General features: G+C 40.5%; 1 protein-coding gene across 23 annotated transcripts in view; it reads left to right on the top strand.

The window, feature by feature from the left end:
- The window catches only part of ABLIM1 (actin binding LIM protein 1), a 284,701-nt gene that overhangs the window by 233,689 nt on the left and 35,431 nt on the right, over nucleotides 1-15,581 (top strand). For 15 of the 23 annotated variants that reach the window (XM_038578863.1, XM_038578864.1, XM_038578861.1 and 12 more), the window contains 3 exons: nucleotides 2,180-2,267; nucleotides 5,741-5,799; nucleotides 8,211-8,294. In XM_038578863.1, the coding sequence (XP_038434791.1) occupies nucleotides 2,180-2,267; nucleotides 5,741-5,799; nucleotides 8,211-8,294 (231 nt within the window). The remainder of the gene's footprint in view (nucleotides 1-2,179; nucleotides 2,268-5,740; nucleotides 5,800-8,210; nucleotides 8,295-15,581) is intronic. The other 8 variants (XM_038578881.1, XM_038578878.1, XM_038578877.1 and 5 more) reach the window with 1 other exon arrangement.

Genomic DNA, 15,581 nt, shown 5'->3' with positions numbered 1-15,581 from the left:
ATTGATGCTCTGTTTTTCAAAAAATGTCTGTATTTTTGTGCACTTTTTTTTTCCCATATGAACTTACAGAATCAGGATGTCAAGGTCTGTAGACAAAATTCCTTTGAGTATTGTGGTTGAGAATGCATTGCATTAATAGGTTCATTTTAGATAAATTGACATCTTTAAACATTTAGTTTCCTCATCCAGAAATACATGTCTAAATGAGATGACCTTGACCCCAAAGACATTTAGATTCTCTTTTCCTTCAGTACCACCCATGAACATGTCTACATTATGATTGTTAGCCCTTTATGTCCATCAATTAAATTCTAAAGTTTTCTTTATGTAGATCTTGCATTGAAAGGTTTATTTGTTGCTGTTAGAAATGGAGTCCTGTTCTCCCATTACACTAACTAAATTTGTATTGCTAGTCTATAGGAAAGCTGTGAGGTTTTAGATGTTTTGTTTTATTTTGTTTTTTTATCAAGCTGTTTGAGCTCTTTCATTGGTGACCTGCATGTTTATTTCTTCTTACTGTATCACATTGGCTAAGACTAAAAGAGTTTGGTGAAATTAAAACTAAACTAAAAAAACTAGAACCTAAATACTTTGGTGAAAATGTCAGCTATTGTGTGAGTGCTGTCTGTTGAGAATGCACCTAATGTTTCACCACTAAATATGATAAATACACTATATCAGTTTGAAGATCTCTCTTTCTACTCCCAGCTTTCTGAGGAGTGTGCTTTTTATTGTAGACTACACAAGCTTCCTGTCAAGGTGCCTTAATTTTTCCACTTACATTTTCCTTGAGAATCCAGAGATTGTCCACACTGGCTGGGAACTCTCAGCATTGGCATCCCAGCTGAACTACAGTGGTTTAGAACTTAGTGTGACTTCTCTCTTTCTCCCCTTTCACTCACATTTGACCCTGGGTGGCCTAAGGGAAGGAGCTACTTTGTGTGACATTTCCTATGCTTCCTTCATCCCCTGGAAAAAAATAATTAAGTAATAGTGTGTGAACCAAAACAAGAGCACCACTTCTAGAATTTTCTGATTGGCAGCATTGAACAGATTTCATTCCTGGCTTCTATTTTGAGATAACTTCACTTTTTTTCCACTTGATTGTCTTGAGTAACCAACCACCATCTCACACTCTGGTTACTAAGTGGCTTTGTAGTTTCTACTGGAGGGTGTGAGAAAGGAATCACTACCTGACCTCTGATTTCCTGTTGAGATTTCATGCAAGCACAGGGTGCAGTTACTTCTAACTCTGGGTTCTCAGCACTAACTGCCTTGCATGTGGTTGATGCAAAAGAAATGCTTCACAGTTGGTTGATAAAATTTCATTGCAGAGTATATTTGATAACTTTCAGGTGGTGAAGATTTTTTGCTAAGCTATAAACAGAAAGATTTCATTTTGTCAGGCATGCATTTGGAGCATGACTCTAATGTGACTTGGCACCTGTCTACAGAATTGTCCCTGTGTCCAGTGACATTTTGCTTTGGGGAAGTCAACACCTGCTGTGATGGCATCTGTCATATTTAGGAATGTGAAATGCTCATGAATAATGCAAGGCCGCCTCAGTAAAATGCCTTTTTCAGAAAACAATATAAGACTTTGGTAAAAGATTGTTATAAGCAACAAAGAAGAGAATTTGGGGTCCTTCTGAGGTGAAAGCTGTTGATGTCTTTTATTATGGTTTTTCCCATCTTGATGTAAGCTAAATAGATTTTATTATTTTTAGAGCGTGTAGTTAAGAAAGCAAGAACCTGCTAGATATGAGAATCCTTTCCTTTTATTGCATTAGTACAAACCAGTATTAGTCTCCACATCAATTTGAGTATTAATGTTTTGGGGATACCATTTTTGGAGACGGAGTGGACTCATCTCAGACACGTGGTGTGTGACTGGCAACCATCCAAGAGCGACCAGGCCAAGAGAGAGATGGATGCCGGAAACCCCGAGAAGCAAGGCAGCCCCATCATCCAGGCATCAATAGCCGGTCTTTGAGCCCCTTCCAGTTCTGATGGGGTCAGTTTCAGCTTCCAGGGCTGCTGGTATCGGAGGTTAGGTCAATTGGACAATTATTTTTCTTGCCTCAGCTGTTCGCTTTTCCTCTAAATCCCTGAGTCCAGAAAAGAGGCTGAGAGCTGTGACAAGGTGTAAACTAAATAGTCCCTACCTCTTCTCTTGCAGGCAGGTGACAAACATTACCACCCCAGCTGTGCACGATGCAGCAGATGCAACCAGATGTTCACAGAAGGAGAGGAAATGTATCTTCAAGGTAAGGTGGACTCAAGAATTTATTAAGTTCTTCCCATCTGGGAAAAGAAAACCTTGCTTTGTTTGTTTGTTTGTTTGTTTGTTTGTTTCTAGAGAAGGAGGCATTTCATTAGTGGCCAGGCTCCCCAGATCCAAAATGAATGTGGCCCAAAGTTACCTCGTCAGTTAGTATTAGTCAGCCAAGCAGTTGACATTGCTGACAGTGAGCCCCTGAATCTGTTTTATTTTTTTTTTTTATTTTTTTCCTGAATCTGTTTTAAAAAAGGAATGTGTTGCTTCTAGAACAAATGAATAGGCCTTGATGTTTGGTGCTACGGAGGTGAGGTAAGATTGAAAATCAGAAATACCTCCTCCCAACCTTCACCAGGAAATTTGGGAAAGAAGACAAAAGAGGAAAAGCATTCATAGAGGCTACTTTGTCTTTGCTCCTTTCACTATCCTATGAGAAGGATTTTTTGACCCCTCCAGCCTGCTCTTACGCAGGCTTTCAGGAAGAAGAAAACGTCATACTTGGTGAATTGCATCACAGATGTATTTCATCCCATTGAGATGATGTAGCTGTCCTATTGAACGAAAGAGAGAGCGAGAGAATGAGAGAAAACATACCCAGAGTAGAAAGAGAAATGGAGAAGTTTCTCGTGGCAAAGAAGTACTCATTACTTACCAGAGGGCCATCAGATTTTTTTTTTGAGGGAGGAAGCAGGGAAGGGGCAGAGGGAGAGAATCTTAAGCAGACTCCATGCCCAGCCTGGGGCTCAGTCTCACAATGCTGAGGTCATGACCTGAGCCGAAATCAAGAATTGGATGCTTAACCAAGGCACCCCCCAGATTTTTTTTAATTGAGAAATCTTCCCAGTGTACAACCATAACTAGTTTTTATCTCCCCTAAAATACTGAAACTTCTCAGAGGGAAGCTTAGGGGAGGATTCTCTTCCAGTCAGACAGCACCATCTGCACAAACATTTTACTATTTTTAGCTGGAAAAAGAGTCATTAAATCGACAAGGGCTTATCAGTAAAATTAGCAAGAACCATGAGAGCTGGTGCTCATTTAGTTTGGTAATTACCGGGTCTCATCTGCCTTCGAATTCATTTCTTTGTCTTTCTGCACTTAACACTATGTGTATTTTAATGAATGGTTTGCTTTGCTCTCTATGTTGTTTTTATACAACGAAGAAATGTCTATAGAAATGATTCTTGAATATTAAAGCAAAGTCTTACCTATTCTCCTCTAAAAAATGCTAGGTAAATGAGAAATTGACAATCCAAATATCCCTTAGTTTTAATGATGACTTTGCAAAGTTCTGATGAAAAAAGTCACTGAATTTTGAAGGTCCCAATAAAGACAAGTGACAAGCCCCCAAAACCATGGTCTCATGTGGACTTTATATGACACATTTTCCCGAGGGCAGGCTGTGAATCTGCCTAGCAATAGGCAGGTGTCACTTTGCATTTTCAGCATGAAGCAGATTTATTCTCTATTTGATCTCCAGGCTTTGTTTTAGATTTTAGTGTGTCAATCATAGCACTCAAAAACAAAGACACAAGAGTGTGTGTTAACCCCATGTCTGCTAGGAACTGAGACTCAAAGGCTCTGGGTGCAGCTCTGCACGTTCACATGGTTCTGGAACCTGAATAGAGAGTGATTTCAAGCTGTGCACAAATGCAGCACATTCATACTACAAATAAACAAGTATCCATTAAGATGGGCTATACTCAGAATTCCAGGGATTGTTGTAAATGTCTTCTGGAGTTGGGCTTCAGCGCTCTCTGCCTGCCCTCTTGGCACATCCTTGAAGAATGAGTAGTTCATCTTCCTCAGCATCTGATATTCTCCCCAAGTCACATTCCTTGTGTGGCTGACCTCTGAAGAACAGTGTGACACTGTGCAAACCCAGTATTCTGGCCAAAGGCTTTTACTCAATAGAACCTTCACAACGAATGCTGCTGTTGGGTCCACCCCAACCCTTGGCTTTCCACATTAAGAGGATTTCCTGTGCTTTGTAGCCAGCCTCAGAGTAAATGTTAATGCTGAAAGGACTATGTGTCTGTCTGGTCTGTTTGTTTCATTTTTTATTTTTTTTGGCTCTTGGTTAAGCAAGATAGAAATGATTGTTAAATAGGGATTCAAGTATTATTCTGATATAAAAGGTATTATCTTGTGGTTAATATTATTTTAGCTATTTTAGCTCAGTGGTATAAAATAATTCAAGAGTTACTGTAATTTAGTGACTTTTCAAGTACACACAGAACAGATAAAAATTTGATAATGAAATGCGGGAGGTCTGATATTCTTGCTGACACTTATTAAATTTATATCACTTACTTACTGCTTTCAACTTAGTAACTTTATTTGCTCAAGTCTTACCCAGGGCTCCTTCAGTTCTTTTGCCCATAACCATATTTAAACATATCCTTATGTGATCATAAGACTTAGATCTAAGGGGCAGCCCTGGTGGCTCAGCCGTTTAGGGCCGCCTTCAGCCCAGGGTGTGAATCTGGAGACCCAGGATTGTGTCCCATGTTGGGCTCCCTGCATGGAGCCTGCTTCTCCCTCTGCCTGTGTCTCTGTCCCTCTCTCTGTGTGTGTCTCTTGTGAATAAATAAATAAAATCTTAAAAAAAAAAAAAAGACTTACATCTAGGTCTTACCCACAACTCTTTAAATGACATCTATATCTAGGCATACAAAATCATATCAGTGGGCTTGGATTCTTATAAGAGCTTTCTCTGGTATATAAGTGTTTTGCTTAGTTGTGTGATATGAGCACCATCCAGAGAAGGGTTTCATACTCTAAGAAGGTAAAGCATTGACTCAGGGACAGAAAAAAAAAAAAAAGGCACTTAACCAGTAATTTCACTCATTCACAAGTGGAGACCTTTTTTTGTTAATTAAAGGTTAAAAGTTAAAGAAAACTTCTGCATTCGGAATATAACTTTCAACCTTTCTACTACTTGGCTTGATTTTTCCGTATCTTTGTAAATGACTGTGTAATTGGATCAACAAAAAATTCAGTGAGTTTTGCTTCTGGATATAGACTATCTGGTTTGACTCTATTTCCCTCATCTCAATTGCTTGGTTGTTTTGATGTTCTATAAACATGGTTTATGGATTATATTTAAATTAAATACAGCTTGTAGTAAAGATACAGTCATGACTTTTAAGGGATAATAATATGGTCCAAAGCAACAGCGACAACGCTCAGTCAAGAACTAAATGTCTCTTGAATCAAAACACTGTTGTGCCCATTAGTGGTCTCTGTGGTCTAGAATTATGACCTTTATAGAGCAAGCTCAGACTGGTTGAGGAAAACTCACCTAGAGGTTAGAGTTGTCATAATTCACTTGGGCACAGGGCTCTAACACTCCCCTCTCTCCGTAGAGAAGGATATGATCTGTTCTCAGGAGTTCTGGCTAATAGGACTATGGCTTCTTTCCATTTCCTTTAACACTTTGCGGGCACCATGTCTTTCCAGGTTCCACCGTTTGGCATCCCGACTGTAAACAATCTACCAAGACTGAGGAAAAGCTGCGGGTAAGGAAACAATTAGAACTGTGATGCCAGGTGCATTTGCCGCTGTCTGTGTCATAGTCGCTTATTCTTGGAGCTGGAGTTTGGGTGAAATTGCTTTTTCATGACTTTTTTTTTTCTTAATAGCATCAAGTTGAAAGACCATTTGGCCAAGGAAGGAGGTTCTCTTCCCTCCTATGTTAAACCGATTGTGTTTTTTGTTCCAAATGTTTGTGTCGGAGAAAGTAAGCCTTGCCTCACCAGTCGGGTTCATAGGAAAGCATTCAAGGGAACAACCAAACCATACAGATGGGAAAAAATGATTCATAAAGTTCTAGGTCCAACATTTGGTGACCTCACCAGACGTTTTTGTACTTAGCCCATAAGGTACCACCCTGACCCAAACTCTGCATCCATGGTACATTTTACTGACCTCTTAAGTCCAAATTTCACTGAGTAGCCTCTATCTCCAAAAGCCAGTGGTTTGTCAGATAAAACATTTAGGGAAAACAATGATGAGCCCAGAAGTGTCAATGTGAATAAGCATTCTGGTAACTTAACTCTTAGGTAACATCAAAATGCTTCAGTAACTGTCCTCACCGAAGCACACTCACAGAAGGATAGAGCCTCTTCATCTCCCACTTCTGAAGCCTTCTCCTGGTCTTATTCAACCCTGACAAGACCTCCAGATGACACTATTTTATGTGTTTCAGAAGCAAAGAGCTGTACACCCTTATAAGTCAGGATCATTATCTATATCCTGTTCAGATGCCCTAGTTTTTTCCTTAGACTGTGAAATATTTTCTGAGCAATAATCACACTGGAACCCAGGCCACGGCCTCTCAGTTTGGCTGACTTAGTGGTACCCTTGGAAAAACTGTAGTTTGTGTTCCATTTGGCATCTCAGGGAAAAGAATGGCCCGAATTTATTTTGGAAGCCAAACTCTGGAGTATGGTGTCAGATCTGCTTAAACTGCCATCAGTAGATATAAGCATCTATGCATCCTAACCCCATTGGCATCATATTTTTATGGAAAAGATTTTTTAAAAACCTTTTTCTTAGAAGAATGGAGTAAAAAGACAAACTGAAAAGGAATCTGTTGGTCTCTATTTCGACATAACAGCTTCAGCTTGAGCATGATGTGTATTAACCCTCAAGCCCATCCACCAGGCAGGTGCACACTGGCAGTCACCCATGTTGGGCACCAGAGTCTGAAATTTTTTAGGAGCTATGGATGCTGTGAAATATAAAGCATATAAAGACTATTGTATCTTTATAAAATCCTAAAACATTAAAGATAGTAATTATTGTCATTCTTATCATAAGAATGTAAAATTCATAGCATAGCTTGAGGACACTGCCCAGAAACCACCCAAGTAGCTAGTGGTCTGTACTCTCTACAGTGTTGCTTTCAGTTTTTTGAATAATCATTTTCACTTCATCCCTAATGAAGCTTTTTGGGAGATGAGGAGAAGAATGCTAATGAGACCAGACTACATGGAATGTGGGTCTTTTCTCTATAAGGATTGCTTGAGTTTGCAGATAGTGTGACTAAAATGATACTTAAAAAAGAAAAAAAAATTGATTGCATCTTGATAGAACTCCCTGGTTAAGTCTATGAAAACAACTAGTGAAATACTTCTCTTTCTGGCCAAGAAGAGCTATTAGCTTTTCTTCCTTTAGTAAAGTTTTCCAGAAAATTCCAAAGCTTTTCTCCTGAAGCCAACATTCAACCACTTGGGAGGGCAGGCCAACCCTCAGCTTGCTCACCTTTGGGAAGCCCCATAGTGTATAGAATAGAGCACTCCAGAGGGGAAAAGGTTCCAGGGTGCCCTGAGTGAGGTATGTGCTGACGTCGGTGGGGTTTAAAGGGGAATTGGTTTTTGAATAAGGGAATAAATGTTGTGCTCTCTTAAGGGTGTGTCTACAGATCACAGACCTTGAGCCAAGATTTCCAAGCCTTTCACAGGGTATCACATCAGTGCAGTTACCATAGCAAAACGAAAATGTTTTAAGAATCTCTGCAACCCCACTGAGTAATCCACATTCTTGGTATTTAAGAACTCACAGGGCATTTGTAATGACAGATTCTTAAGGACATCTCTCAATGGCTTCATTGGCTCCTTACTCTCCATGTATAGAAATTTCTAAGCCGAAATAAAGGGAAAAGGAATCATGGGGAGTTAGAATGTAGATGAATAAACTATAACTTGAAGACCAGTTAATATGCTTTTAAACATGGGCTCTCCAACGCACGCACACACACACACACACACACACACACACACACACAACTATAAAGCAATGCCACTTGACATTTACTATCAAATTCATTTTCCCAAAGGTTTTGTTTTGTTTTGTTTTGTTTGTGTGGTGTTTCTAAATTGAGCTTATTTCTTTGTTCATTCTTCCCTTTTTTCATGTTTTATGGCAGCTGCCAAACAGTCATCGTTCTTCCTCCGATTTCTTTTATCCCAAAAGTCTGGTTCGACGCACAGGACGGTCACCGTCTCTGCAGGTTGGCGCTGTGTCTAAGCCAAGGCTTAGAGACGCTGTCCTAGTCCGAGGCTTCTGTCGCTTATCCTGTCCATGCTGCTTTCCCCACATAACTTCTGTGGCTCCTGCAGAAGCAAATGCTTTTTCTCACCCACAGAGTGCATCTCACATTCTGATATGGCTGTTTCCTTTTCTGAGTATTGTTTTCATTAGAGTACTGGCTAAAGCATTACTTTCATTCAACCGAGCACATTAGAAGCTCCCCCTTTGGTCCTGTATCTACACATTTGTTCATTGAACAAATATTTGCCAAGCACCCAGGTAGAATGAGTGCAAGGCTGGATGCTCTAGACCTAGACCAGCAGGAAAGACACATAAATAATAGACAAATGATTATAAAGTGGTATTAGAAACCTGTCACATAGATGAGGGCATGTCAGATGAGAAAAAGAATCTCAATGGCACTTCCCGGGGATAGTGGCCTTTGAGTTGAGTTGTAGAGGTCCGTGGAGATGAGCACACATAGAGATGATGCCAGGGGGTGTGGCTGGTGAGAACAGCAGCAATGCCAAGCCGAGGAACACAGTGCTTGGATAGGGAGCACTTTGGCTCAAGAAAGCAGTAGTGAAGTGAGAAGGGAGACAAGAGGGACCAGGTGCCTACTTTGCCGAGGCCAGGAGCTTTAAATACACTCTCTGTTGCTCTCCCTAAGAATTGCTGTGAGGTAGCTGTCCTCACCCCCATTTTCAGGTGAGAGACTGAGACTCATCACAGTTGAGTGATTTCCCGAAGAGTTAGCCCACTGGTAAGTGGAAGAGCTAAGAGTGGAAGGCAGGTTTCTGAGTTCATAACTCGTGCTCTTTCCACTACGCCACAGGGGAACTTAGGAAGATAGGAGGGGAAGACCGCATGCTAAGTCTGATGTTTTTAAGAAAGAGGGCAGCATGACGTGCAGAACCATCCAGAAGCCAGGAGAGGGCTCATCCAGCTCTCCAGATGAGCAGTGAAGCAGGAGATGGTGCTCCCTTCACATACTTGACCTCCTTCTGGGGTTCCTGAGAATCTGCTGAAACCAATTCAATTATAACTTTCTACAAGTTGATCTTGGCCCAGATGAAACCCATTTTTTTTTTTTAGATCTGCTAACAATTCCAGATTATAACATAACACTTTAGTCTGGTCTCTGTGCATACACCTTTTTTTCTGTGCCTGCTCGAACAGTGCTAAGGTTGAGGAGAGTTGCTTAGTGTAATTTCATTAAAACTTTACATTCTTTCTTTAAATGGTTTGGAAGAGAGTTTGAAGCATATACATTTAGAGCAGAAAGGAACCTTTTAGACGTCACCCCCCAAGTGTCTTCATCTATAGAATGAGGTAAGCCCAAAGTGCCCCCCCTGCCCCAGCATCAGCAGTAAGACTTAACTGCAGATTCCAGGCCTCGGGTGCGTTATGTTGGCCCATGATACTGGGTTACGCTCCAACTTGTATTTGTCATTATGATCTTCATTCTATCTTAAAGCTTCAGCTCCAGTGGCAGAGTTTTCACATGCAGTGAAATTATAGTCTCCTGAATCCAGTGGAACAGCCAAAGACTGTCCCCACTGCAAATGAGTGTTGCTCAGAATTAGAACCTCTATTTGGCAAGACGTTGCTTTTTCAATAGTTTTTGGATCCCTTTCCCAAAAGTATGCTTTATAACTCAAATAGTGTTCTGTCTTGTTAGCCTGAGGCTATAGTCAAGTGATGCATTTTGAACAAAAATCTAATCTTTGAGTGTGAGATTTTTTGGTTTGCTCCAGACCCTTAAGTTTGAAAGAGCCTCTTAGGTAGTGGTGGGTTGAAGGAGAGAGAGCTCTGTTTTTAATAACTACTCTCTTCCTGTCCTGGTTCAAAAGGGACATCTGATTCCCATTATCCAGCCATAAATATCAATGAAGTCAACTTCAGCTCCATCACAGAAAGTTGTAAACAGCTTGGGATCTGGCAAGGAAACAGGCCATTTGACAAGGTCTCCCTTTACCATTGGCTATTGAGGAACAGCTCACCAGAACTTTTGAGAAGCCTGAAAATTCCAAGGCAATCCTCAGGTCATACAGATATATTGATCTTTTAGATGCCTTACACAAGCAGTTCATTTCACCAGAAATGATAGTTAGTTATTAGGTAAATCAGCTGTACTCTTGCAGGGACATTCAGCCCTCTGTGCTCCAGAAGCAAGTCTTGGTTTTGTTGTAGAAGAAATTTACAGGAGGAAAGTCATTTTATTATTTATATTCTACAGTTGCTCCTTGTCTCCTCGGGCTGAAATACGGGTAAAAGAAAATGATGAAGTAGAATTACCTAAGAAGAACATTCAATTTTACTTACTTGGACAAGTTTTATATGAATAGTGAATTTTGTCTATAGGTAAAAGTCAATATTAAACATTTGTAATTTCTGCTATAATTCATTATAGACAAAGCAGATGGCATTCCCAGACCAAGTTTTTTAGAATCCACAGTGGATCACTTGCTAAATTCTAAAAAGGAGCATCTCTGATGTGTGTTTGGAGGCTAAAGCATGAATGGACTGCCATACAAAATGGGCATGAGATTTTTTTTCTTTTGAAACTAACATTCACTATTATATGCACTTGCAAACCTATAATATACCAAACATATACCGTGTGTATATTTTTTAAAGAGCTAAATAGAGGCTTTATATATGTCTCGAACAAGGAGATAATGTTGGCTATTGTTTTATTAACATCACTACAATACATGCTGCTTTATTCCAGTCTTTTACTTTATTCGAATATTTTATTCTATTTTGGTCTGTTTTTATAATTCATCAGAATTATAGGGATTAAGATTTATTCTGGAAAGACATTGAGGCTCTTGGCCATAGTAAAGGGTGATGGCATTTGTGAAACTCTCCAGAGAAGGGTCTGGTATGCCCATTAGCTCAAAACTTCTTTCTCCAAAGGAATTAATTTCACCCTTCCTTGACTTAGCAGTGAACATGCAATGTATGCAGATTTTAAAAGTATTCCTTCTTCTGCAGCTATTATCACCACCTTGTCTAGTGAACTTCAACAAAAACCCAAGGCAGGTACTGTCAATCTCAGCAGCACTTCGTATAAGGTGTCAATCACCTTATATCAGTAGTCATCCCTTGGCATTCATCAACTCTATCCCATTCAGTTGCCTGTAGTGTCCCCTCCTTCTTAGAGCATGGCTTTGGAAGAATGCAAGTTAGATGGGTAGTTGTCGCACCCTTGCTCCTGCTGAAAGTGGGGAGGGCGGGGGCAGCAGAGTGCTTTCTGGCACTCCCCCACCAAGAAGGGACCAGAGTGCACGATGGCCCTTAATGGAAGTAACTGGAAACTATTATTTCTCTGCTTATTCACCAGGCAGAGCTCTGGTAAGTCTTTTTTAATGGTCAAAATCTGAAGAAGGATTAGAGATGCATGGAAGCATAAAGAGATGTCTTCAATGTAATTCTCACTTTGTGACTATGCCTCCTGAATGGTAGGACAGATGGACCAAGTCAAGGCATAGAGAAAAAATCATCTGTAAGGTAGTTAGAGGGCTTTTAAAAAGATTGTATGCCAAAAACAAAGAAACATGTATTTTCAAGCAACCACTATAAGGGATCAAATGCCATTTTTTTTCTCTTCCTTATTGAAACAAACTACTCGTCTTCTGGTGAGACTTATCCGTGTTGATTTTTTTGAGAAAAATAAAAAACCTTTTTGAAATCAAAAGTGGGCACATGAACATGTGCTGGGGGAATAAATGTAGGTCACATGGACCCCTTGATGAGAGAGTGAACGAGGACAACCACATGCAATAAAAGGTTCTTAGTGAAGCTCCTTTCCTCCTGTTGCCAAAATGAGGATTAAATTCTTTGCCTAATTTTATTAGCATAATACTTTGAGAAATCACAGCCAGTCTATAACCCTTTCTATATCTACTCTGCTTTCTCCACCCTTGCCTTGCCTTTTTTCTTTTTTCTTTCTTTCTTTTTTTTTGGGGGGGGGGGGGCCAAAGATGACACTAAAAAATAGAACTGAATTTTCCACAAGTTGTTTTTTTCCATAAGGCATGAGGGGCAAGGTGCTTAAATTAAAATAAGTAAATTGCATCTGCTTTTAACAACAGATCCTATTTCCTTTCTCTGTAGAACAGAAGTGGATATATCTTTGAGAATAAATATTAGAAATTCTCTTTTATAATATAGTTGACCATTAAACAACACAGGTTTGAACTATGTGGGTCCACTCATATGCTTTTTTTAAATATAAATACACTGCAGTACTAACAAATGTATTTTCTCCTCCTTTGGAGTTTCTTAATTACATTTCTCTAACTTGCTTTCTTATAAGAGTATAGTATGTGATACATATAGCATGCAAAATATGTTATTCAACTGTTTATGTTATCAGTAAGGCTTCAGGTTCAACAGCAGGTTTTTGATAATTAAGTTTTGGGTGGAGTCAAAAGTTATACGTGGATTGTCCACTGCACAGTGGGTCAATGCTGCTGACCTTGGCATTGTTTAAGGGTCAGCTGTGTAGTTGAGAGAGTAATTTTGTTTGTCATAACTCTCATAGAGGCTCACGAAGGCTGCTGACCCATTGGGTTATTGAACTCAATTAGTAATTACTGGGTCACTGTTGTTACCTTGAATATCAGAATGGGTTGAAAATAGTAATGTAGGTTAACTAATTGCCTATAAGGATCATCTGTGGAAATGTGGCTCACCTGTAAAACTTTGTTCTAGCCCAGCAGGGTGACACTAGAGTTAAGTTCGGTAAAGAAGAAGCAGTCAGTGGGATTGGAAAGAGGGAAAGCATGGCAGTAAGTTGTTGCTTTTCAGGTTAAATGAGTTTCAATTGGAGTGGATTTGAGCTGCTGTATTGGAAGACAGCTTTGTGCCTTTTGAGGCTATCTTGGCCATCAGAGACCCTCAGCAAGTAAAATGGTTTCTTTTCATAATAAAGTTGTTCATTTAAAATACAACATTTTTAGAATTCTAGATCTTTGAATTGAAATGTAAAATTCCAAATATTTAAGATTAAAATACCCAAACCAATGTTGTGTTTTAAAAAAGTAATCTTATTATCTTCACGAAGGAGGGCCCTCTAACCTCCACTGGTCGAGCACATACACCTCGGGAGCCATTGGGACTGTGGCAGGAAAGCAAGCAATCGTGTATGCTGTTTAAGCCTGGAGCACAAAGAGACAGAGAACCAGGAACTGTACTGGTAGATAAGACAGGCATGTGCAAGGTATTTGGCCATCTGGCGTGGCAGGGGCATAAATTAGTAAACCTAAGACCTAGGCAGGAAGTCACCATCTCAGGCGGATACATTTTCACTTCATAGAGTTCTTGAGAAGGGGAAGGGCATTTGGCAATCTGACTGCTGCCCCATGTATGATGATAAGTGACTTCACATATCTAAGTTCTGATGAGAGTGCATCCAAGTGCAGTAGCTGTAGAGGGCTCTACGGACCTCTTCTCCACGGAGCTCAAGTTTGAAAGGACTCTTCTGTCATGAAGAACAAAACACCGGTAGTGCTCTCCTTCACTACGTGAGATTAACAAAGAAATCCAGTCTAAGTCCAGTGTCTGGAAAATGCTGAAAATGGGTATGTGCCCTGGGCGAGGTAAGGTGCTTTAAGTTTTATAGGTGTTTCCTTTGTCCCTATAAACTAGATTCAAGTACCGTCTCCTCCTTTGAGAAGCTGAAGCTAAAGGAAGTCAAAAGAAAAAGGGAGAGAGAAAGCAAGAAAGGAAAGAAAAACTCATAAAATGTCACACAACTAGGAGATCCAGGATTTGAACTAAATCTTGACTCCAAATCCAGCCTTCTAACCGCCCCCCATACTATACTACACAGAGTCATGTTTTATTCCATTATTTCATTTTAGACAGGAAAACAGAAGAAGAGCCATTGTAAGAAAATAAGCAAGGATGTAACTCATAAGCAAGACACCTATGAGTAGGAAGTAGATTTTAAGTAAGGTTAGGAGACCAGAATAAAGCAAAAGCAAGCAACAGTAAATGCGGTGAAATGAAGAGGAACTTCTGAATTTCCAAGAGACATCTGGAGCGTTTCCCAGTGCTAAATGGTCTGAAGATGCTCACGGCGGCCTGACCTCTCCACGAGAGCCAGGGCATCGTTAGATTTGGTGAATAGCCAACTTGACTTTGAGCACAAGTCTGACTGTAAAAATCTAAAATATTTACTCTAGAATCAGAGAGCCCGGGGCAGGTGTGTGCAAAATGGAGGTGGTTCAGCTTGAAAACCTTTAAGAATGAAATGAGACTTGTCAGATAACCCTTGACACCTTAAGCTCCACCAGTCATGATGTAAATGAACCAGCTGAAGGCTTCAGAGGAAGCCTGCTTAAGCCACAGATCCTCTAACGTGGTGAAGAAAGAAGGTACAGAGAGCCTGTGTGGAAACAGCCTGGTTCAGCCAAGAGAACTTTTCCCTCTGTGGAGTGCCTCAACCCTGGAAGAGAAGCTTACAGACCTCCTCCCAGACATGCGTTCACCTGGCTCTCCAGCTACATTCCTATCTGCATGCGCAGCACACGAGGGAACCATATACTTCAGAGCCACCCCAGGTGCATGATTACAGGGAAGGCAGAGAGTATCCCTGACCCGTATTTGGCAAAAATGAGTGACATGGGAGAGACCCCAAGACTCAGTGCATTCTCAGGCTATTCACACAATGTCCTAGCTGTTTGTCAGTGAAAACAGGGCTTTGTCATAACCATGTCAGTAGCTGAAGATGCCTGACTGTCCCTCACTACCTCCTTTCCTACCGCACCCCAACTCAGAGCCACTGCAGTCTTCTCGTGGAGCTAAGGACACTGCCTTCTGCTAGTTGATCTCAATTTTTTTCTTCTATCTTCACTTCATCCATCCCATTAGCTATGTTGATGAGACAGAAATGGTCACATTTGTCTTACAATATGGGGGAGATCTTAGTGCAGGAGCTAAAAGCTTGGGCTCCACCCCTAGGGCACCTGGCTTCATATCCTGACGCTTGAGTATGTGTGTAGCTGAGAGCTTGCACACTTCTTCCTCATGATAGCAGAACCTGGCTCAAGGTGTTATTGAGGAGATGAAAGTGAGATCAAGCCTGGAAAATGCTCCTCCCAGAGCCTGCCACATAGTAAGCAGACGACAAACTTTAGCTGCCACTAATATTCTAATATTCTTGCGTTGTTACTTACCAGGTTTCACTTTGATATTGGGTTGGCACATATTTGCTGCCAGCCACTTGAAGCCGAAGGACCACCTGCAGTTAATA

Source organism: Canis lupus, chromosome 28, assembly GCF_011100685.1.
Source record: "Canis lupus familiaris isolate Mischka breed German Shepherd chromosome 28, alternate assembly UU_Cfam_GSD_1.0, whole genome shotgun sequence".
Taxonomy (NCBI): Eukaryota; Metazoa; Chordata; class Mammalia; order Carnivora; family Canidae; genus Canis; species Canis lupus.
The sequence above is the reverse complement of the archived record's forward strand: the minus strand, read 5'-3'. Positions and strand labels throughout refer to the sequence as shown.